The sequence below is a fragment of the Phascolarctos cinereus genome, unplaced genomic scaffold (genome assembly GCF_003287225.1).
Source record: "Phascolarctos cinereus isolate Bilbo 61053 unplaced genomic scaffold, phaCin_HiC Scaffold_4;HRSCAF=312, whole genome shotgun sequence".
Taxonomy (NCBI): domain Eukaryota; kingdom Metazoa; phylum Chordata; class Mammalia; order Diprotodontia; family Phascolarctidae; genus Phascolarctos; species Phascolarctos cinereus.
Genome location: NW_027555847.1, coordinates 321567814 through 321593571, shown reverse-complemented (window position 1 = coordinate 321593571; position 25758 = coordinate 321567814). Strand labels below are relative to the sequence as shown.

At 36.7% G+C, this 25758-nt stretch overlaps 1 protein-coding gene across 3 annotated transcripts in view; it reads right to left on the bottom strand.

Annotated features, from left to right (window-relative positions):
• The window catches only part of JMY (junction mediating and regulatory protein, p53 cofactor), a 107269-nt gene that overhangs the window by 63632 nt on the left and 17879 nt on the right, over positions 1–25758 (bottom strand). For all 3 annotated transcript variants that reach the window (XM_020998380.2, XM_020998379.2, XM_020998381.2), the window contains exon 2: positions 1827–2000. In XM_020998380.2, coding sequence (XP_020854039.1) covers positions 1827–2000 — 174 coding nt within the window. The remainder of the gene's footprint in view (positions 1–1826; positions 2001–25758) is intronic.

Here is a 25758-nt window from a genome sequence, read left to right as displayed (position 1 = left end):
GGAGGTGCAAATGTGCCATACATGTGGACCAATATGATAATATTCTAAGATAGCTTTTTCTCCACGTTGGCTCTCTCAACAATGCATTAAACTAGTTATAAGTGACATTAAAGTAAATTATACCACTTTTAACTAGTGAAATTTTTCAAATGCTCTTATTTTCATCACTGATAATTTATTAGCATAGTATATCAGACATATCATTGGCACAAATGTGTATTTACTAAATGGACAGGAATATGCCCCAATATTCTGAACACCAACATTCTTTACATAATACAAATAAATAAAATTGTAGCAAATCAAAACTGTGCTCAGAAAGACCAAATTGCAAGTCTATGGGATGAAATAGTTTCTACTGCTTTAATAGGTCTACCCTAACAAAAACCACATTCGACAAAGAGTAAACACATTATGAAAAATGGAGGTATAACTTCTCTCATGATCATTCAGTACATATATATATGAATGTACATATATAAAAATACATGTGTGTCTTTAAAAAAAAGGACATATTTTAATTACATTATTCTTACTCAAATATCTTCATTTTAAAAGCAACATTTTCTATAAGATATGGAAGGGGCTACAACTCTTCAATCAAAAAGATCTGGTATTGAGTAATGCATCCAACTGGACTCAAAATTAATTGATGACCTCTTCCGGTTTTGAAAATGAGCTTCTCAAAGTGAAAAAAAAGGTTAGTTTAAATCTAAACAAATATGTACAGAAAAAAAGGTCTGCTGACAGAAAATCTGGGCAGTGTTTAATATAACAACTGACATTTATAAAGTGCATTAAAATTTATGGAGTGTTTACATCTATTGTCTCATTTGAGTCTCCCAACAAACTGATGAGAGTGACCGAGCAGATCTAGAACTAAAAAGGACCTCAGTGGCCCTCTAGTCTTGCCCCTCCCCTTCCATTTTACAGTAAAAAAAGTGAACTCCAAGAAGGTTAAGAGACTAGTCCCAAAGTACAAACAGAGGGAGGATTTGGGGCCCTCTGATTCTAGAGCCAATGCTCCTTCCACTATCCCCTGCTACCTCACTACAAGAATTATGTCCGTTTTACATTCTAGAAGCATGTGGCTCGGAGTAGTTAAGTGACTTGCCCCTCAGTCACACCATTAGAGTCAGAAGCAATATCTGACCCTGAGTCTTCATAACTCCAAGTCCAGGACTCTGTTCACTATGAAGCAGTACCACTTAAAAAAAAGGTTAGTTTTAAGAGATTAAAGTGACTGACAACCCAAGAGTTTCAAAGATCACAAATGCAAATTTTAAAAAAAGCTTGAGTTTCTTGTATAATTATTTAGTAAGTTTCTAAGCATTATCAAAACAAGATAAACTAGCATGCTTCCTTTCTCATCATTATTCAAAGAGACAAAAATTCTTATGGTAAACTGTCAATGTGTATTTCCAAGAAAATTTATTTTAATAGAATGACTGGTAATTTATCAAAAAAGAAATTCATATATTAGTTCAACACCATCAAGTACAAAAGACAGGTAAATTCAATTGTTAATACCTGCATTTCAATAAATCTGATCCACATTATCTAAACATGAAAAATGAATGCCATGGGGTTGAAATTCTGCGACCTCACCAAATCATCCTCATGACTGTGGACCCTCTAGGTACAAGGAATTCCAAAACAACAGTTTCCCTCAAGCCTATGCCAAGCAAGATGAGGCAGATGGGAGGGTGAGAAGGGAAGGGAAGCTACAAAACTATCCAGTTCATTCTCATTAGTGCCAAACCAAAATACGAAGACACTACATACAATTCAGGTAGGCTACTATTACTAGACAGAAAAATGTGTACCTTTATTTGTTGTCTTCTCAGCATTGCAAGTTCCCGCATATCTCGAAATGGTTGTAATAAGTACTGGTATAATTCAGTTGTGGCTTCTGCAAGACTGCTATAGGCTTCATCCTCCATCTGATATAGGTCAAGAAGCTCCACCATACTCTCTGTGTTCTTATGTTTTTCTAATAACTGAAGAGAGAATTGGAAGATTTAGAGGGTAATGCTGAAACCCCAATAGTAAGGAAGCTGATTACATATGCTTTAATTGCTTTCTTTTAAAATTAAGCTCCTTAAAATGGCACCTAAAATTCTAATAGAATAATAATATGAAAAGCAACAGAGAAGAAAGTTGTTAAATAATTTTGACAAGCTTTCAACTTGGTCACTATTCCTCTAATTTTCCACCATCTCAGTCCATGCTTTATACCATGTCATACCAGAATAATCTTTTTGCAAATTATTTCTACCATGATAGCATTCTATTTAAGCATTTTTGTGACTCCCTACTGCCTGCTTAAATTCAAAATAGCATAAATGATGCTGCAAAATTCAGTCTTCCCGGTCCATATCACACTTAATATCTCACTATTCCACAAAGAAGCCTCTCCACCACTATTAGGAATGTTTCCTGTATTTGTGCACAAGGCTGTACCCATCTCTGTTTTTGTCTCCTTATTTGGAAGGCTCTGGAATTAGGACCTAGCTCAAGATTTACCTCTTTTGGAAGTCAAGTATAATTTGACTTGTCCAACCAAAGCAGACATTTCCAGAATGACTTTAACTCTAATTGAAGCAGATTACTTCCTTATAATTCTCTTTGTCTTTATTCATATGGCTGGAACTACATTATCATGCATGTCTCCTTGTGAACTCTAGTTATTTAAAACATGACTACTCAACCCCAGACTAGAAGAGCTCAAGGCTATGTTTTTCCTCATCTTTATTCTATAGCACCTAGTATAAAACACACAATGGATGCCCCCAAAACGCTAGCTGATTATTTTTCACTACCCTCAACTTCAGATTTTCTTTCAATTTTCATTTTTAAGTATAAAGTTCAACAACCTGGGTTTGACAATCTGACCACAAAAGTAGTATAAGCAATGCCTACACACACAAACATACATACATTCTCTCTTCCTCGCTCTCTCTCTCCAAATCTATTGGGTTATTAAAATCCATAAAGAAAAAATTCCAAAAGTTGCTTTGTCAAACTCTCCCCTGAAATTTAGCACTGGTCAATAAGTTGTTTCTTATATGTGTCTAACCCAGCTCCAATTCTGAATTAAGGAATTTTAAATTAAAGTACAATGAAAGAAAATCTGTAACCATGTACAAAAATTTTTTGTAATATTTGGGTTGTGTTTGCATTAAGAAATTCACATTTTGATATAAAGACTTGTGATCCTGAAACACCTTAGCATACAACCTTACATTCTTTTGCAAAACCACTGATCTACAAGTTATAAACTTGGCATTACACATTTTATAGACGCACATATACATATATACACAATGTGTGTCTTATTGTAAGCCTTCCTCAGTATCCGAGACTCACAAGTTACAAAAGATTTTATTACATTCTTTGACTTACTATTAGGCACATACCTCAAGGAGGTCACTCCACCCCATCCTCCCCTGGCACAAAGGCTTTCATAAACACCAAAACATTTGTGGCAGTACTTTGCCTGGTAGCAAAGGATTAGAAACAAAGTGGATGTGTATTATGCAAGAATGCCTAAACAAATCATGGTACATGAATGTAATGAAATATTATTTACTGTAAGAAATGATAAATATAATGAATAGAGAAGTACAGAAAGATATGAACTGATGCAAAGTAAGCAGAACCAGGAAAATAATTATTTATAATATTTACAAAAGTATAAATGGAACGAAAAATCACCACAAATAAAACTGAATTTTATGAAATTATAAAGAACAGCTTAACCCCAAGGACAGGATATGAGATAAAGCCAACACAATCATTGGGGCAAAGGGAGTTTCCTTACCAGGGTATTCACCTACACTAGTGAAATCTCTATCAGTTCAGTCTCTATCACTATCCCTCTATCTTTATACTGGAAATCCTATGTCGATGCTTCATTATGGCATAGAGATAACTTGGGGTTTTAAAGGATGATGAAGGATTATGAGCAGCATACCACATAAAACAAGAAAAGGAAGTTTAAAGAGACTCAACAAAGCAAGGCTGTTTTACTGATATAACTGGAAAGAGGATAATAAATAGCAGAAGAATGTGGAAACACTGTAGGAATTCTTATAACATACTGTTTTCACCAGTAAGGATGGTGGAACTACCATATTTGGACTCTATTTGGCCCATATATGTATACAGAAAAAGAAAAAGAGAGGACAAAAATAGGAAAAGCAGCTGAAAAGAGTATATAGAGGGGCAGCTACATGGCGCAGTGAATAGAGCTCTGGCTTTGGAGTCAAGAGGACCTGAGTTCAAATCCAGCCTCAGATGCTTAACACTTACTAGCTGTATGACCCTGGGAAAGTCACTTAACCCCAACTGCCTCACAAAAAAAGGGGGGGGAAGAATATATAAAAGTACTATGCCCAAAGGGCATACCCTACCCATACCCTTTGATCCAGCAATACCACTTCTGGGTTTGTATCCCAAAGAGATCACAAAAACAGGAAAAGGACCCACAGGTACAAAAATATTTATAGCAGCTCTTTTTGTGGTGGCCAAGAATTGGATATTGAGGGGATGCTCATTCATTGGGGAATGGCTGAACAAGTTGTGGTATATGAAGGTAATGAAATACTACTGTTCCATAAGAAATGACAAGCAGGGGGACTTCAGAAAAACCTGGAAAGACTTATATGAACTGATGCTGAGTGAAATGAACAGAACCAGAACACTGTACATAGCAACAGCAACACTGTGCAATGACCAACTTTGATAGACTTAGCTCTTCTCAGTAATACAATGATCTAAGACAATTCCAAAAGACTAAAGATGGAAAATGCTATTCACATTCAGAGAAAGAACTATGGGGTCTGAATGCAGATAGAAAAATACTATTTTTTCATTTTATTTTTTCATGGTTTTTTTTCCCTTTTAGTCTGTTTCTTTTTTCACAGCATAACTAATATGGAAATATGTTTTACATGTTTGTATATATATAACCTGTTTAACTGTCTTAGGGAGGGGGGGAAATAATGTAAGGAGAAATAAACTTTGGAACTCAAAATTTTTAAAAACTGAATGTTAAAAATTGTCTTTACATGTAATTGGGAAAAATAAAAAAGTTTTTTGGTGGGTAAAAAAAGAAATCTCTGACTTTATCATTACCTAAAAAGTAAACTAAGAAAACATCAATAATTATTGACTCATAAACCTAAATTCTCAGCTACATCAAATTTTTATGAGAATCATTTATTTTAGCATCAGGAGTATCCCTGACAGGGACATGGAGGTCACTGAAAGTGGAACTCCACAGTAGACTACATCTTCCCCATCATGTAACTGACTGAAAGGTAAAGAAGACTGCAGTGCTCATTTTGACTGTCAAACACATTTGATTCAGTAGAACAAAATGCCTTAAAGACTCCTCCATCAGATGATGGTCTCCCACATGTGACAAAATTACACAAGATTTCTTCTTTTTTTTTTGGAGGCAATTGGGGTTAAGTGACTTGTCCAGGGTCACACTGCTAGTAAATGTCTGAGGCCAAATTTGAACTCAGGTCCTCCTAACTCCAGGGCTGGTGCTCTCTACACTTTGCCACCTAGCTGCCCCAAAAGTTTCTTGAAAGAGATAAAATAATTGTTCAACAGCTCTCTAATCACTAACATCAAGCAAGATATAAAACAAAGGCTCAGCAAAGGTGCTTGCCACTGTCATGTTCCTCTCTGTGCTGTCCTCCTCACTAGAGTGCAGAAAGCTCACTGAGGGCTTCAAGGATTGTTTTCCTTACCTATATTTGCATCTCCAGCACTGAGCACACTGCCTGATATACAGTAAGTGCTTAGTAAATGCTCTATCTTCCTAGCTATAATGGAGACCATCTACCACAGAATCTAAGTTAGAGAAATTCCCTGTAAATAGTGAAGACTTCCAGATGCAACTGCTTCCAGATGATATAATAATCAACATGATACTCATGAACACTGTAGAGATTAATACTTCAGAATATGGCCTAACTATCCACATGGGAAAAATCAAATGAAGGATGACTTATTTAGATTTTGATACATTCATGAATGGACATCCCATAGGGCCTATCAATTTATCTTTTGAAGATATACTGTAAATCAAAAATGATGTAGGTCCAGAATTAAATAGGAGGATGAGCTGAGAACTACCTTTGAGAAACTGAAAAGCTCTCTTAATAAACTCTCTGATATGAAGGCTCATCTTTTTTTAAAAGCTTAAAAAAAGGATATAATTTGTAGTTGTTCTTTCCATTTACACTATATATATATTGTTTTCTTGGATCAGCTAACTTCTTTCTGCTTATCAGTTCATTTAAGTCTTTCCATTTTCTCTGTGTTCTTCATATTAATAATTTCTTATAGTATGGTAACATTAACAACATTAGGGTATCAAAATTTGTTTAGCCTTTTCCCAATCAGTGAGTATTTACTTTTTTTCCCAAATCTTTGCTACCACAAAAGATGCTGCTATAAATATTTTGGTGTACAGGGTGTGGGGGGGGAGTGGGGGGTAGTTTGCTTCTTTTTATCAGTGACCTCTCTGGGGTAAAAGACTAGTAGTGGAACTCTGGGTCAAAGGGTACAGACATTTTAATGACTTTGTGTAACTCCAAATAACTTTCCAAAATGGTCATACAGATTTAACAACAATTCATTAGTGTGCCTAGCTTCCCACAACCCCTATGCTGTTGTTCACTCGTGTCCAACTCTTTGTCACTTCATGGACAACTGCACACCAGGTCCTTCTATCCTCCATTATCTCCTGAAGTCTGTCTAAACTCCCGTTTGTTGCTTCCATGACACTATCTGTCCGTCTCATCCTCTGCTGTCCCCTTCTTCTGCCTTCGATCTTTTCCAACATCAGGGTCTTTTCCAATGAGACCTGTCTTCTCATTATGTGGCCAAAGTATTTAAGCTTCAGCTTCAGTAGTTGACCTTCCAATGAATACTCTGAATTAATACAAGTATTGACTGATTTGATCTCCTTGCTACTTTGAAAGTCTAAGGAACTCCCAAAAGTCTTCTCCAGTAGCACAATCCAGTAGCAAAAGCATTGATTCTGCAGTGCTCAGCTTTCCTTATAGTCCAACTCTCAGTCATATACTGTTATTAAAAAAGAAAAAACATAGCTTTGACTACGTGGACCTTTGGCAGCAAGAAGATCTCTGCTTTACACTCTTCTCTTACATCCTCATCAAGAGGCTTCTTACCCTCAGAGTGATATCACCTACATATCTAAGATTGTTGGTATTTCTCCTGGCATCCTTAATTCCATCTTTTGATTCATCCAGCCTAGCATTTCACATGATGTGCTCTGCATATAAGTTAATAAATAAGGTGACAATAAACAGCCTTGTCATACTATTTTTTCCAACCATCAATCAGTTGTTCCATGCTCAGTTCTAACTCCTGCTTTTTGACTTGCATACTGTTTGCTTGGGAAACAAGATGATCTGCTACTCCCATCTCATTGAGGACTTGCCACATTTTGTTGTGATCTACACAGTCAAAGGCTTTAGCGTAGTTAATGAAGCAGAAATAGATGGTTTTTTCTAGAACTCTCTTGCTTTCACCATAATCCACCAAATGTTGGCAATTTGGTCTCTAGTTCTTCTTCATCTTCAAAAAACCAGCTGCTCTTTTGGTAGTTCTTCGCTCACACATTGCTGAATCCTAACTTGCAGAATCTTAAGCATTACCTTGCTGGCATGTGAAATGGTGCAATTGTTCAGTAATTTGAACATTCTTCGGCACTGCCATTCTTAAATCCCCAGCATCGAGACATAAACTGATCTTTTCCAACCTAGTGAGTCTTCCAAATTTACTGACATTTTGAGTCCTGCACTTTAACAGCATCATCTTTTAGGATTTTAAATAGCTCAACTGGAATTCCATCACCTCCACTAGCCTTACTGTTAAGCACTCCTAAGACCCACTTGACTTCATTCTCTAGGATGTCTGGCTCTAGATCATTAATCACACCATTGTGGTTACCAGCAATGTTAAGATCTCTCTTGCATAGTTCTCCTGTATATTCTTGCCAGCTCATCTTAATCTTTCCTGCTTCTGTTAAAGTTGCTAATACTTTTGTTCTTCATCATGCCCATTTTTGCATGAAATGTTCCCTTGATATTTCTAATTTTCTTGAAGAGATCTCATCTTTCCCATTCTATTATTTTCTTCTAATTTTTGCACTGCTAATTTAAGGAAACCTTCTTGTTTCTCCTTGCTATTCTCTGGAATTCTGCATTCAGTTGGGCATATCTTTTCTTTTCACTTTGCTTCTTTCCTCAGCTATCTATAAAGCCTCATCAGACAGGCATTCTGCTTTGCACAATCCCTAAAACATTTGACCATTCCTACCTTTTGTCATCTTTGCCAATTTTCTGGGTGTGAAAAGAAACGTCAGGACTGTTTTGATGTGTATTTCTCTTGTTATAGTGATATGGAGCATTTTTCCATGTAACTGTAAACAGTTTGCAATTCTTCCTTTAAGAACTGTTTATATCCCTGGACCATTTGTGTACTGGGGAATGGTTTCTGGACATTAGGTGCATATGCATATAAAAACATACGCATATATGTAGGTATGTGTATATGTATGCTACCTACATTTTGAGTACCAAATCGTCATCTGAGAAATCTACAACTAAGAATTTTCCCCAGTCTACCACTTCCCCTATCCTAGATGCACTAATTTTGTTTGTGTAGAAGCTTTTCAGTTGCATGCAATTAAAGTTATTTCATCTTTTTGTAATTGCTTTATCTCTTCCTTAGTTGAGAATACATTTCCTATCTTCTTTAACATTAAAGTAACATATCCATTTTGAATGTGTTGTAGAAAGTGTTGATTTAAGTTTAATTTCTTCTGCCAAACTGCCTTCTAAGGCTCCCCACACTTTTTATCAAATAGAGAGTTTCTCCCTAAATAATTTAGGTTTTCAGGTTTCTTGAACTGGGTTACTCAATTACGCTGTTTCTGATTTACCTCTGTCTATTCTATTCCATTTATCTACTTCTTTATTTTTTCAGCAGTACCAAATGGTTTTAATGTGTGCTGCTTTATAATAGTTTGAGATCTGTTGTTGAATTGTTTCAGTCATATTCCACTCTTCATGACCCTATTTGGAGTTTTCTTGGTGGAAATGCTATTTCTCCTTCATCCTGACTTTTAAAAAATTCCCCTTGATATTCCAGATTTTCCTCCCCCTCAAATGAATTCCATAAAACATTCTTTGATAGTTTGATTGGTATTAGTATTAAAACTGCAAGACAAGTGTTATTCAAATGCTTGACAGAATTCATTTGTAAACACATCTGGTCCCAGGTCCTCAGTAGTCCTCATTGCCAATTAAACAAAACCTAAATGCTTTAGAACCTGACCTTCAAAAAAGCCTTCCATAATTTGGACTTTTCTAGAAATATTACTGCTCCTCACATACTCTACCATATGCTAGGCAAATTATACCAAGTGTTCTTAATCTAGGATCAATGAACTTTCAAAGAAATTTTTGATAACTTTTTTTCAACATAGTTTCCTTTGAAATACAATATACTTAATTTAATTTAAAAGCATTATTCTGAGAAGGGGTTCACAGGCTTCACAGACTACCAAATGGGTCCATGACACAAAAATAAATGAAGAACCTCTGAACTACAGTATCTGCTTTCCTGGATATTGTTCTTTCCTCTTCTTCTTCAGTGAACTTGTTACACCCAATCTCTCAAAGCTCCCTCTGAATATTCACCCATTGAAATTCTTTGTCATCTCCCTCCAGATTTCAATCTCTCTGACAGAAGACAGACATTTTTCACTTTTGTAATCTTACCATCTAGTACAGTACCCTTGCACAAAGCAGACACTTAATATTTCCCTAATTCTGCCACACTAAAGTCAGGTGCTAAATTCCACTTGTTCATTCATAGCTTATAATTACTAGGTTGGATATGAAATGGTCCTCAAGGATAAGAATCTGAAACTAACACAAGAATCTGCTATGGACACAAGAGAAGTCAATCTAGTTGGGTCCTTCACATCAGATTTATATCATAACATGCATAAAAAGCTAGTCACAGAAAACCTCAGTATTCAAATTGCTAAGTCCTAGGGCATTTAAACTACTTTAAAAACACTACTTATTTCTTTTGGCTTCTTTGTGACAATGTGTAAATTCATCCTCTAAGGGAAAAAGAAAAGCAGATGCTAGATGTGGTAAGAGAGTATGATAGGCAAATAAGACAACTCCAATTTGGCCTTTTTAAATAAGCTACTAAGGTGGAAAATTGGTAAATGCATAAGACATTCAGTCTTTTTCAGGTCTGCAAGGTGTTTTATATACATTATCTCATTTGATCTTAAAATGACCCTATGAAGTAGGGATTACAGTTATTAATATTCCTATTTCATGCATGCAGAAACCAAAGCTCAGAGGGGTTAAGCAACTTGACCATGGTCAAATAGCAAATAAGCCTCAAAGTCAGAATTCAATTGCTGACCTTATTCATTCTAAGGCAGGTCTTCTGGTATTCTATCCACTGTACGTGCTGCCTAAATAAAATAAGACACTGAAAGTCTAATATTTTCTACCAACATAAATTTGTCACCTCATCAGGAAAAGAAAAGGAATCTAGAATGCACCTCAATTAGCAAACACTTGATCTCCTTTGTAAAGTAGAGAGATGGCTGCCCAGAATGCCAATGATCTATAAGTGATTTACAATATTTGTTATAAACTTATAAAATATATTTATATAAACTCAGGCAGAAAAGGACACTAGAAGACTGTAAACAGTATTGCTTCATATAACAGCAAGAAACAGTAGAAGGAAAAACAAGCTTATAGAAAGTTTGGCAAGAAACCCAAGGATGAAACTAGGAGGACAAAACTTTAAAGACAAAAAATGTAAAAGATCTGTCAAGGTTACTATGAACAATTTTTTCTCTATCAATGACAATGCAATCACCATGTTTAGAGTTTAACATTACAGTCTCTAATACACCATGCTTCAGAAAAGCAGAAATGACAGTAAAGAAAACAGAAAGAAAAAGTAGTTGGGCCAGACCTAGTGTAAATAGAGGAGATTTGTGCTGAAAGCAAAATAATGGGAGGAGAAGGGAGAAAGACAATTGACATTTATTATCATCACCAAAAAAGATCAAGAGAATATCACTAACTTCACTCCTGTAACTACTCTGGCATCTCTATAAAATCTCTGAGGATATTCTACACATATATTAAATATTAAGGGTGGCCAAGAAAGTATGAGAAAAGAACAAACAAGCTTCTGTAACTGATATTCTACAGCAGAAAATAAGTTGCCAGCATGCTTACTGTCTGTTGGCTACTAAAAATAACATTTGATGTCGGAGATGTGGGAAAATTGGAACACTAACGCATTGTTGGTGGAGTTGTGAACTAATCCAACCATTTTGGAGAGCAATTTGGAACGATACCCAAAGGGATATAAAACTGAGCATACTCTTTGATCCAGCAGTACCACTTCTAGGTCTGTATCTCAAAGAGATCATAAAAATGGAAAAAGGACCCACATATACAAAAATATTTAGAGGGGTGGAGCCAAGATGGGAGAGTAAAAGCAGTGACTTGCTTGAGCTCTCTCCCAAACCCCTCCAAATACCTGTAAAAAACGACTCTAAACAAATTCTAAAATAGCAGAATCCACAAAAAGACAGAGTGAAACAAATTTCTAGCCCAAGACAGCCTGGATGGTTGATCAGAAAAAACTATTGCATCAGGCTGGGAGAGGAACAAAGTTGGCGTGGGCCTGTAGGCCACAGCAAACCTGGAGCAGGCCTCAGAGGACTGAATCAGGGGCAGCTGTGGCCGTTTCCATACTTCTCAACCCATGAATGCCAAAGACAACTTAGAGGTCAGTGGGAAAAGTCTGTGTCTGCAGTGAGAGGGTCTCAGCTCCAGTCCTTGAGCCTGGGCCCGGGGCAACGGCTGCCTCCTGAGCTTCCAGCTCACAGACTGAGGGGGAATCAGGTGGCTGATCAGAGGAGGATTGTAGGGATCTTTCTGCTGGTGCAGGATTCTCTTGCTTTGCCTGTGCCTGGATCTGGGTCACAGTTCTGGGTGGCGGTCCTGGGGTGAGGAGGGCTGGTGGTGGAGGTTGTAGTGGCTCTGAGGAGGAAATCCTCCTCACAGTTTCAGGACAGAAAGGAGTGCTTGTGGTTACTCATAGACCAGGGCACAGGCCAGGAAAGGAGTAAACACCCTGCCCTTGATCACAGCACCTTGGAAGAAGTGAAAATTTACAGGTCCCTACAAGTATCTCTGAAAACAGCTGCATAAACCCCCTGAAGCTTGGGACAGTGTATTCTCCACACTGGAAACAGATTCCTACCTTAAGAAAGAGTTTACAACTCAAGTAATTGGCCTGGATCATGAGCAAGCAGCACAAAAAGAGTCAGACTATATTATCTTACTTTGGTGACAAAGATCAAAACATACAACCAGAAGAAGACAACAAAGCTAAAGCTCCTACATCCAAAGCCTCCAAGAAAAATATGAATCAGTCCAGGCCTTGGAAGAGCTCAAAAGGATTTTGAGAAGCAAGTAAGAGAAGTAGAGGAAAAACTGGAGAAGAGAAAAAATCATGAAAAACAAGTCAAAAGCTTGCTAAAGGAGACCTAAAAAAATACTAAAGAAAATTACACCTTAAAAAATAGCCTAACCCAAATGGCAAAAGAGGTCCAAAAAGCCAATGAGGAGAAAATGCCCTAAAAAGCAAAATTGGCCAAATGGAAAAGGAAGTCCAAAAGCTTACTGAAGAAAATACTTCCTTAAAAATTAGAATGAGCAATTGGAAGCTAGTGACTTTATGAGAAATCAAGACACTGTAAAACAAATCCAAAAGAATGAAAAATTAGAAAACAATGTGAAATATCTCATTGGAAAAACAACTGACCTGGAAAATAGATCCAGGAGAGAGAATTTAAAAATTATTGGACTATCTGAAAGCCATGATCAAAAAAAAGCCTAGACATCATCTTTCAAGAAATTATCAAGGAAAACTGCCCTGATATTTTAGAACCAGAGGGCAAAATAGAAATTGAAAAATCCACAATCTCCTTGAAAGAGATCCCCAAAGGAAAACTCCTAGGAATATTGTAGCCAAATTCCAGAGTTCCCAGGTCAAGGAAAAATATTAAGCAGCCAGAAAGAAACAATTCAAGTATGTGGAAACACAATCAGGATAACACAAGATTTAGCAGCTTCTACATTAAGGGACCGGAAGGCATAGAATATAATATTCTGGAGGGCAAAGGAAATGGGATTACATCTACCCAGCAAAACTGAGTATAATCCTTCAGGGGAAAAAATGGTCATTCAGTGGAATAGGGGACTTTCAAGCATTCTTGATGAAAAGACCAGAGCTGAAGAGAAAATTTGACTTTCAAATATAAGACTCAAGTGAAACATGAAGAGGTAAACAGGAAACAGAAATCATAAGAGACTTATTAAGGTTGAATTGTTTACATTCCTGCATGGAAAGATGATATTTGTAACTCATGAGTCCTTTGTCAGTATTAGGGTAGTGGGAGGGAAAAAATTATATGTATGTGTATAGATAGATAGATAGACAGAGGGCACAGGGTGAGTTGAAGATGAAGGGGTGATATCTGGAAAATAAAATTAAGGGATGAGAGAGGATTATACTGGGAGAAGGAGAAAGAGAGAGGTAGAATGGGGTAAAGTATCTCACGTGAAACAGACAAGAAAAGGCTTTTACAGTGGAGGGGAAATGGGGGAAGGTGAGAGGGAATGAGTGAATCTTATTCTCATAGGATTTGGCTTAAGGAAGGAATAACATATACAATGGGGTACGGAAATCTATCTTACCCTACAGGAAAAAAGGGGAGAAGGGGACAAGAGAGCAGGGGGATGACAGAGGGGAGGGCAGATTGGGGGAAGGGATAATCAGAAGCAAACACTTCTGAGGAAGGACAGGGTCAAAAGAGAGAATAGAATAAATGGGGGGTGGGACAGCATGAAGGGAAATATACTTAGTTTTTCACAACATGACCACTATGGAAATGTTTTACATGACTACACATCTATAACCTGTATCGAGTTGCTTGCCTTTTCAATGAGGGTGGGTGGTAAGGGAGGGAGAAAATTTGTAACCCAAAGTTTTAAAAACACATGTTAAAAAAAATTGTTTTCACATGCAACTGGGAAATATGAAATATAGGAAATGGGGTATTGACATATATCCTGCCCTACAGGAAAATAGAAGGGGTAGGGTATAACAGGAGATGGGGAGAGATAGAAGGGAGGGCAGATTAGAGGAAGGGGTACACAGAATGCATGCCATCTTGTGGTAGGGGGAGGGACGAGATGGGGAGAAAATCTGGGAACTCAAAATCTCGAGGAAGTGAATGTTGAAAACTAAAAATAAATGAATTAAAAAGTAAAAAAAATATTTATAGTAGCTCTTTTTGTGGTGGCCAAGACCTGGAAATTGAGGGGATGCCCATCAATTGGGGAATGGCTGAACAAGTTGTGGTATATGAAGGTAACAGAATACTACTGTTCCATAAGAAATGATAGGCAGGCAGACTTCACAAAAACCTGGAAAGACTGATATGTTTTTGTTTTCTTTTTTTTTTTTAGGCAATTGGGGTTAATGACTTGCCCAGGGTCACACAGCTAGGAAGTTTCAAGTCTTTGGTCTGAGGCTGGATTTGAACGGGTCTTCCTGCATTCAGGGCCGGTGCTCTATCAACTGAGCCACCTAGCTGCCCCCTGGAAAGACTTATATGAAGTGATGCTAAGTGAAGTGAGCAGAACCAAGAGAACATTGTACACAGTAAAAACAACATTGTAACTTTGATAGACTCAGCTCTTCTCAGCAATGCAAGCAACCAAGACAACTCCAAAAGACTCATGATGGAAAATGCTGTCCACAAGACTCATGAAGGAAAATGCTGTCCACATTCAGATAAAGAGTTTCAGTCTGAATTCAGATGGCAGTATACTATTTGCTCTTTTTTCCCCTTCTTTCTTGTAGTTCCTCCCATTGGTTCTAATTATTTTTTTACAACATGGCTAATGTGAAAATATGTTTAAAGTGAATGTATATGTAAAGCCTATATCAGAATGCATGACATCTTGGAAGAGTGTGGAGGGGAGAGGGGGAGAAAATTTAAAACTCAAAATCTTATGGAAGTGAATGTTGAAAATTAAAAACAAATAAATTAATAATAATTTTTTAAAAACCTGAAAAGACTTGCATGAACTGATGCTGAATGAAGTGAATAGAACCAGAACATTGTACACAGTAACAGCAACACTGTACGATGACTAACTTTGAAAGACTCAGCTCTTTTCAGCTATGCAATAATCTAAGAAAAATCCAAAAGACTAAAGATGAAAAATGCTATGCACATCCAGGAAAAACAAAACAAAAAAAAATGGAGTCTGAATGAAGATCAAAGCATACTATTTTCCTCTCTCTCTTTTTTGTTTTTTCTTTTGTGGTTTTTCCCTTGGGTACTGATTCTTCTTTACAACATGACTAATGTAGAAATATGTTTAATATGATTGTACATGTATAGCCAATATCAGATTGCATGATGTCTGGGGAAGGGGGGAGGGAAAGAAGGGGGGGGAAATTTAGAACTCAAAATCTTATAAAAGTCAAAGTTGAAAACAAAAAATAAATTTAATTTTAAAAAATAACATTTAATTTTTAAAGCAAAATGTCAATCTCCAACAAATTTCTCTCATATAAACTTTCTTGAAAGAACTTTGATATCTCTATCTTGATATAAACCAAGTCACAGAAAAACAAGAAGTACTCTCACAGAGAGGATTTGCCACTATCATGGAAGATTCCAAAGAGCCTAAATGTAAAAGGTATTCTCCCTATGAATGGGGAAAGCCATGTTCTCATTTACAGATGACACTATACTGATTCTGTAAACTTTCCTAAAGGAGATCTATAAGCATACTTCAAGGCATTTGGCCTAACTTAACTGAATGAAAAATTACTGCTGTCTAGATCTTAACTTGTAGGTGGATCGACAGGCCAAAGAGTCAGTACATAAAGACATACTATCTTGGACAGGTACTATGAATGAATAACGAAGTCGGCCCAATACTGTCGTTAATTAGTTAGTCAACATTTAAATGTTTGCTTTCAGGCACCTCTCCCAAGAGCTTGAGATACCAAAATAAAAAGATGGTCCTTGTGGCTCATGTTCCAAGGAGATCTGTAACAATACTTCCTAATCTTTGCTTAGCTCTGACTACTTCATGCCTTTTTTAGAAAGGGGAAAGCAGGGGGGGGGGGGAATTAAATGGATCCAGGAAAAACCTCAAAGGGCTAAAGATCAGAACTCCTAAGCCAAGTGGAAGAGGCTTGGGTGGAATGAAAAGTGTAATGGGTAAAAAAAAGTGGAAAAAAGTGGAGGAAAGCAGTAAAACTCAGAAAGAGAGAGAGAGAGAGAGAGAGAGAGAGAGAGAGAGAGAAGAGAGAGAGAGAGAGAGAGAGAGAGAGAAGCTGCCTAGGGCTTTTAGACAGGCAGAGGTGAAAAGTGGTGAGAGGACAAGCATTATTAGTTCTTTAAAAAACATCCCCTGTGTCAGTGTCATGTTAAAATCAGAGATTGTATCTCTGATTAACACAGAATGCCTCAGAAGTGGAAGAATTGGCACTTAGGAGAATTTTCTGAATCTGTTAGGTTTCCTGACAATAAAGGAAATTCATTTGATATCAGTCATTTTTAATCACAAGTTAACCAGTCATTGCATTTTGAATATTACACATCTTATTCTTCAATACATAAGAAAAATTTTATGTAATTAATGGGTGAAAAAAGCCTAGTAGAAAGATTAATGAAATTTTAAGTAGGTATTTTTAAAAAATCTAATAAAACCTTCCCTTCACAAAAATAAGACTCTTCCTTCTCTTTTTGAAGTTTGATTAATTTATTTTTAATCTAATAAGAAATGACGTAATGGAAAGCATTCAAAAAATCCTACTTCAGCAGTCTGATTTCTAAATTCTTAGCTGAATTTATTGTCTCTCAAGCTATATATTATATCATATTATTCGTATTTCTCACTTTATATAGGATGTATGTTCCTGAAAAATTGCTTATCAATTTTTTGCAGATAAAATAAAGGTGTTACCAAAACCTTTAAATGATCCCACATGTGTCATATTTTGCATTATTTCTAACATGATCATAATCAAGAATATTAAAAAGAAATGTTTAAATTTCTACTTTATGAAGAAACCAAACTATTAGTTCTGCTTTTCAAAATGATCAGTTTACATATTTTATTAGGACACATAGTAAATTTTAATTTTGTTGTGTGCCGAGTATATGCAATAAAGGTAAACTGAGGTACATACTCTCAGCAAAATCAGTTTATTAAGAGTGAAATGTATTAACTGTTAACAAAGCAAGTCAGATTGGCCACCTCAGAAGGCCAGCAAACCCAGTGGGGGAGGAGGGAAGATCCTATTTCTGGACAGGTAGTTGTAGGTATAGAGGGAGATCTGGGTAGTTTTGGAGCATTACAACTAGCTATACTAGCAAAAGTGGGTTGGCACTCAGGTGTGGTTTAATCACACCCCTCTCTGACAATTAAGACACATTAATTGTTTTTTGGGACTTATCTACCTCTTGTAATCTTTGTTAGGGGACTAGAACCAGGTTTGTTGTCCCCTTTAGGGAGATCAAGTCTCTCCTAACTCTACAAGGATAGACAAGGACAGGCAAGGACAAAGACTACATGTCTTTTGGGGTGTGGCACCAGATCCAGCAGGTTGGAATTTACAGACGATAGGCAAATGTCCCAGGAGCTAATGGCCTAAGTGATATTGACTTTTCAACCACACCTTTATAAACTAATTTGGACTAGGAAAAACTACATTTCTGAGCAAGATGAGCTCAGGTAGAGACTAACTCAATTATTAAAATCAATATAGCATAAATCAATTACATTATAAAATCAATGTTAGAACTCAGAGGTAATACTAATTTTTATCTTTTCACAATTGTATAAAAATATTATGCATGATTTTTAATATATCGAGGAATTATCCTTGTGTTTTCAACTGCGCAAGAGTAAAATATTACTAGTTAGTTGGCAGTATCTGATTACAAGAAAGCATGAAAATAATTTCTGAAAGTCTGTGGTTCTAAGGCAACTGACCCATTATTTACCATAGTGCACCCAGTCAAAAATTTCTTACTGAATTGAAAAGTGTATGTTAGGTAGAATCATGTTACATAATTATTTTCATAAACAGAAAAGGGTAACAAGTTCTTTTCTTTTTTCTTTTTTTTGAGGCAATCAGTAAATGTCTGAGGCCAGATTTGAACTCAGGTCCTCCTGACTCCAGGGCCAGTGCTCTATCCACTGAGCCACCAAGCTGCCCGTAATAAGTTCTTTTCTCTAGGATCATTTTTCCTCTCATGCACTACCCTTTCTTTGAGTTATTACTCACACACACAGAGATCACATTACCTTTTAAACTAAAATTCTGAGTTCATAATTCAGTCACAATCTTATTTTTTAAGGCTGTCACAAAGCACCATTAGTATTATATGGACATAAAATGATTCAATTGTTGTTATAGCGAAGCTGATAAATTTAAACATCATTTCTCCCTCTCCCCTATCTACAACTTTCCCAATATACTCCTCTTCCTGCAAAGGGTATTTATTTGAGGAGCCTGACTATAGAAGCTCTTTAGCTGCTTGAAGGTTCCTGGACTATCCATTTCAAATCAATCTAGTCTAGACTGAAGAAGAAGCTATATGAAACTGATAACTGCTGATATGTGATAGTCAAAATTCAGAAAATGAGTGTGCCTCTATTTAGGTCTGAATGAACATTTCTGTCTAGTAGGAATGGTGAGATGCTCAGTCATGTGTTACTGATGAGGAAGTTATGGTAGTGCCTTTGAAGCTACTACAAATGATTGAGATGACGTAACTGAAGACAAAAAGCATTCAATGGATGGGACCACAAAAAGACAGGTTAATAAACTGAAAAATGTATATTAACTTTATCAGACTGCAATCTTTTATTTTCTTACTTTTCCTCCAAGCTTCCAAAGGAGTCTAAGATTGCTATCCTTTGATTATTTTAAAATGTATTATTTAAATAATAGGTTCAGGGGTTCTATAGCATAATCTATTCAAAATGTCTGAAGTTTCAATAGTATGCCATAGTCCTGGGACATGCAAATGAAGTTGGAACTCTGTCTCAATGTACAACAATAAAAAATTAATGACGGTGCTGTTACAATGATTAGAAAGCTATCTCTGGATATAAACCATTAGCAATTTGGAAATAATTCTTTTCTGTTTAGGGAGGCTGCCTGGTTTAGTGGAAAGACCAATAGATCTGGAGTCAGAAGACTTAGGTTCAAATTCCAAATCCATTACATACTTGCTGTGGTGTTTTGGAATAAGCCACTAATTCTCACTTCATAGACAAAGAAACTGAACAAAAGAGAAACTAATAATACTTGTACTTCACATCCCTGTCCCCCAAGATCAAATGAGCTCATACATGGAAATTACTGTAAACTGTTAATCACTGTATAAACATCATTTACTATTACCAGCTAAATAGTGAACCAACTCTTTCCTTGTCTATAAAATGAAGTCATGAGTTGAAATAGAGCTATGGTTTCTTTCAGCTCTAAATTCTGTGATCTATCATATAATCCTAAACTCTATCTCAAAAAAAAAAAGCACCACTTCATTTACTGATATTTGCTCAAAGGCTTCAGGAAATGATAATAAAAGTGCTAAAAGTTGAAGAGAAATAAATGGCAGCAGGCACAATAACAGTAAGATTTTACCTGGGTCACTGCTGAGTTAATGTATGATGTTCTTCCCAGGACAAAACAAATCAGTTCTCAAATACTTTGCTTTGACTCCTCTTTTTTAAGCCATTAAAGGAAAAATTTTACAGCAAAGCATTTGGAAAGTAGGGACTATTAACATTTATATGCCGAATGCTATGTATTTTTAAAGTAAACCATTATATATTTACCACCTTATACAAATGTACACCCAACTGACAAGGAACTATTAAACTGTGTAACAAACTTAGAGCACTGGTGTATATAAAGTACAATGAATTTACAAAAAATATCTAGCATATTCACACAATATATCCCCCCCCCAACATAGCTCATTCCCCAAGCTAAACAGTATTTTACAGGGCTATTATGCAGAAACTGAACTTAATACCCTTGCACACCAAGGCTCATAGCATCTCAGTTAACACTGTTAATTTATTAATCTGTCTTCCTTGCTATTAAGTTTCTTGCTTTTCCTACATTATATTATCTTAAACGCAATTACAGTTTTCAATTGGTTAGTCTCTTTTAGCTAACATAATATTTTGTATTCTGCTAGTGATAATTAACAGTGAAACAACTGATTATATTCGGTAAATAAGGTTAGAATATAGCCAACGCAGGACTACATCACTGAAAGCGTACATTAATTTTATAATCCACTGGGAAATCAATAAAGGTCAAGGAATAAGTTGGTCTATGAGTAATAACCGGATGATTTTAAGCTGCAGTTAACTATTAGATTCCTTCCAATTCTAAGATTCTATGAATATACTGATAACAAATATTTTATGGCTATTGAAAGGGTTATACCGAAAGATAAATAAGGGGAACAGGTAAAAACCAGAGTTAATGGGATTAAACTGGTGGACAGAGAAGGGTCCTGAATTAAAGCTGTAGAAGGATTACTAAGGGTGTGAGGGTGAGAGGTGTTAATATATAAAGGAAACAAAATGAACTGGAGCCCAAAGAGGCTAAATAGGGTATAATGAGAAGGGACTAGAAACCATGTCCTCATGAGAATCAGTTAAAGAAAAAGTGGACGTTTAGCCCAAAAGGGCAGACTTAACAGTAGCATGTCAACTGTCTTCAAACATCTGAAGAAATGTCATATGGGAGATTAATTAGATTCATTTTATTTGGCCCAAAAAGGAAGAAGTAAAAACAACGAATAAAAGCTACAGAGAGATTTGGGATAAACGTATAAAGGGAAACTTCCTAACAATTAGTTACCCAAAAGTAGGGTTCTGGGTTCTAGAACTGTGTAGTTCTTGGAACAGAGGCTAGGTAGTCACTTAAGATCTTAGAATTTGGATATCAGGAGGCAGGGCCAAGATAGCAGATTAAAGGCAGCAACCAGGCCAAATTCTCTCAATATACCCCTCCAAAGAACTTTAAAATAACTCCTCAAATCAAATTTTGGAGTGGCAGAGCCAACAAAAGGCCAGAGAGAGACATTTTTTTCCCAGCCTAAAACAACTTAAGAAGTTGTCAGGAGAAGTCTATGACACTGGGGTGGAAGCCAGCAGCAGAAACTTCAGGACCTCCCAGCCTACAGACACTAAAAGGGTCAGAATGATGTGGTGCTTGGGTGCTTATGCTTGGGTGCTTGTGTTTGGGTGCTTGTACTTCGATCCCAATTTCCCCCTAGCCTCAGAAGCACTGTCCCTGACAGTTTCTCCCTAGCCCAAGGACCCTGTGCCTAGCAATCACTCATGAGTGGGCCCCAGCAAGACCCTTATCTCTCTCCCTGGTGCAGTTCCAAGTAGCACCTGAAGGATTTATTAGTTTAAACTGGCTTTGTGCTGGGTCATAAAGACATTCTTACCCACTACTATACTATCCTACCGCCCTGCCTTATTATCTACATCCTGGCCTCCTCATTAACTGTATTCTAGATTTAAGACATATGTATACTCCCTACATCTATCTTGTCTAACAAGACACTGATTGGTGGCAGACTGGACAACTCTCAGTTACCCTGAACTCTGGTTGACTTAGTGATGCAGCAGGCCTAAAACCACACCTCCATGTGGTCCCGTTTGAGGGCTTTTCCTAAAACGCCTTTGCAGTAGATACAAGAAGTGCAAGCTCTTTTAAGAACTGACCACTCCTTAACCACTCCCTAATCCCACCCTGGATCCCCTAGTTAGCATATTTGGCACACGTTTTATTTTATTTTATCCTATATAAACTTTAACTGTACCTCTCTAAGGTTGCAGGATCCTTTAAGAATCCTTGCCCTCTGAAAAGCTTAACAATAAACTTTGCCACCTTGGCTTAAAGAATGCTTGAGTCTGTGAATTTATTCTAGATGACCCATGTACTTCAGTCTTTGAGGGGGCACAACCTCTCAGCCCACAACAAGACAACTGGTTAGAAAGTGATTAAAGATGACCCTTTTCTGACACTGGGTGCAGCTCATGCTCACTGGCAATTCTATTGACCACAGGAGTTTGGGGTTACAGTTCCAAGGCAGAGAAGAGTGTTTGAAGTTGGTCACAAGAGAGGGGCAGGGAACCTGGTCACAGTTCCAAGTCAGAGAGGAGTACTTTCACTTGATGCTGCAGGGGAGCAGAAGCCCTTCCTGGGTAAAGACCAGAATGCAAATCAAGAGAGCAGTAGCCACACCTCTCTCCAGATTATTCCACCTTAAAAGCAGCAAAAACTGGCAGACCTCCCAGAACTACTCTGAAAAGAGCAGCAAAAAAAAGCTTGATCCTTGGGACAGTGACTCAACTTTAACATGAAACTCAAAGTCAAGAAATAGACTGGAAAAATGAGGGAAAAAAAAGAACTTGACCACAAAAAGTTACAATGGTGGCAGGGAAGATCAAGATACAATCTCAGAAGAAGACAACAACAAGAAAACAGCTACAAGCAATGCCTCAAAGAAAAATACTAATTGGACACAAGCCCAACAAGAATTCCAGGAAGAGTTAAAGAAAGAGATAAGCATGGTAGAGGAAAAACTGGGAAAAGAAATGAGAGTGATGCAAGAAAATTATGAAAAGAATTAACAGCTTGGTAAAGAGGCACAAAAAAATGAAGAAAAGAACACCTTAAAAAATATAATTGGCCTACATGGTCAGAGAGGCACAAAAATTCACTTAAGAGCTCTTTAAAAAGCAAAATAGGCCAAACAGAAAAGGAGGTACAAAAATTCGCTGAAGAACTCCTTAAAAAGCAGAATTGGTCAAAAGGAATAAAGAGGTACAAAAGCTCACTGAAGAAAATAATTCCTTAAAAATCAGAATTGGGCAAGTGGAAACTAATATCTCCACGAGACATCAAGAAAAGTCAAAAGAATGAATAAAACAAAAGAAAATATAAAATATCTCACTGGAAAAACTGACCTGGAAAATAGATCCAGGAGAGATATCTGAGAATTATTGGACTATCTAAAAGCCATGATAAAAAAAAAAGCCTGACATATTTCAAGAAATTAAGGAAAACTGCCCCAATATCTTAGATCCAGAGGGTAAAACTGAAAGAATCCACTGATCCTCAGAGAGATCCGAGAAGGAAAACTCCCAGAAATATCACAGCCAAATTCCATAGCTCCCAGGTCAAGGAAAAAATACTGCTAGCAGCCAGAAAGAAACTCTTCAAATATCATGGAACTACAGTCAGGATCCCACAAGACTTAGCAGCTTCTATGTTAAAAATGTGGAGGCCTTGAAACATGATATTCCAGAAAGCAAAGAAACTAGGATTACAACAAGAATAAACTACCTAGCAAAACTGAGTATAATCCTTTGGGGGTGGGGAGGAATGGACACTTAACAAAACCAAAGGACTTTCATGTATTCCTGATGAAAAGGCCAGAGCTGAATAGAACATCTGACATTCAAACACAAGACTCAAGAGAAGCAAGATAAACATGAAAGGGTAGTCATAAGGGACTCAATAAACTTAAACTGTTTACATTCCTATATGGGAAGATGATACATGTAAATAGCTAAGAACTTTGTCATTTTGCTTCCTTTTTCAGTAGGTGAGGAAGGGAGGGAGAGAATTTGGAACTCAAAATTTAAAAAGAAAATAATGTCAAAAATAAATAAATAATAAATTTGAAAAGAGAGATTTTGGAAATCATTCAGTCCTCCTCATTTTACATTAGGAAACTGAGATCCAAAAGACCACACAGTAAAAGAGCAGAGCTGGGATTCAAAACAAGGTCTTCTGACTCCAAATCCAGTATTGCTGCCATTATATCATGCTAAAACTCTTGTTGGGAACATTTTTAAAGGTAGTAATTAATGTAACTAATTGACCTCTAAGATTGCTAAGAAGGATGTGACAGCAGCCTTAGGGTTTATACACAAGAATGCCTTCGAGAGGTTCACCACATAAATGATACTATTAGAGCACTTTTAGTAACAGTAAGAAGTTACAGAGACACAGGAAAGATGGATCTGAGAAGAAAAGATGATGTAAAATTACTTATTTTATTTTAAAAAATGAATGTCCACTTAAAACTTTAGAATTTTGCTTTTTATATTCATGTAACAGAAGGCAGAATTTCCTAAAGCCTCTCCTCAGATCTCTCTTCTTTGCATCATAAATTTTCTTTTGTCTTTTTTTTATCATCTCCCTTCCCCCTCTTCTAACCCCTTGAGAGACTTCTTATTGTATCACAGCAACAGAGGCTGATTTTTCCTATAATCATCAACTCAAAAACTCAACTCTCGAAAGGTCTTAGGTAATAGGGTACTTTTCTTAAACAGGATTCAGAATTTCACCATAAATGAAAAATCAATTTCTCTTTATATACAATTTGGAAGGTCTCTTCTTTCCCTAGCTGGATTTTTGGTCAGATGAATCAACTGTAACTTTTCCCTTGCCTTGTTTTTTTCTCATATATTAGAAATTTAGTTCCAAGTAAAATAACAGGGTAATCTCACAGATTAAATAAACTCTTTACCTGTCAAGCTTTCCCTGACCAACTCTCCTGCAATAAACAGAAAACTGACTCTCTTCTAACCTTCCATTTCCAAGTCTCTTCCTCATTTACTCCTTTGTAGAGAGTTCCAACAAGTGCTCAAATGGAAAATAACTATTCTGCTTGGCAGAAACAATTTGAGTAGAGGGCTAGTTGGAGCTGGAGGAGCAGCCCCTTAAACTAAGTCCAAACCTAGGACTCCAGAAATTCATGAAAGCCTCAACAAAGCATACAGTATCCACCTTCAACAGACACAAGATTGACAATAGCTCCAATAGCTACATGCAAGCAACATTAATTAAAAAAAAAAACCCAGTTAAGAACTTTTTTCTTTTAAAAGCTAAGAACAGGAGAGGGAGACGGAATAGGTTATAAGAGGCTATGGACGGGGCAGCTAGGTGGCGCAATGGATAGAGCACTGGCCCTGAATTCAGGAGGACCTGAGTTCAAATTTGCCCTCAGACACATAACACTCCCTAGCTGTGTGACCTGGGCAAGTCACTTAACCCCACTGCCTAGCCAAAAAAAAAAAAGAGGCTATAGAAGGGTGTTTAGATTTATGGGAATGTTAGGACAGTGAAGGGATCTTTGGAGGGGGGTAGGCTAAGTAAAAGGAGGGCAAGGTAGTAGGTAGAAGTAAAGTAGAGGAGTTAGGAGTGATAGGAAACAAGAAATATGCAGGAACTTAAAAACAAAGATCAGGGGTAGAATTTGTTTGGGAAAGTATATGTGTATATATGTATACATGTATGTGTATATATGTATACGTGCATGCATATATCTAAAGCTACAGAGAAATGTATCCGTGCTTAATTGTAACCTTGTAGGGGAGGACAGAAAAAAAAAGAACAAAGTAAAAAGTACACAGCAGAGAACAAAAAAAAACTTACAAGGAGGCAAAGGAAAGATAGACAGCTCTCAACACAAGGTGTAGTATTTATTATACA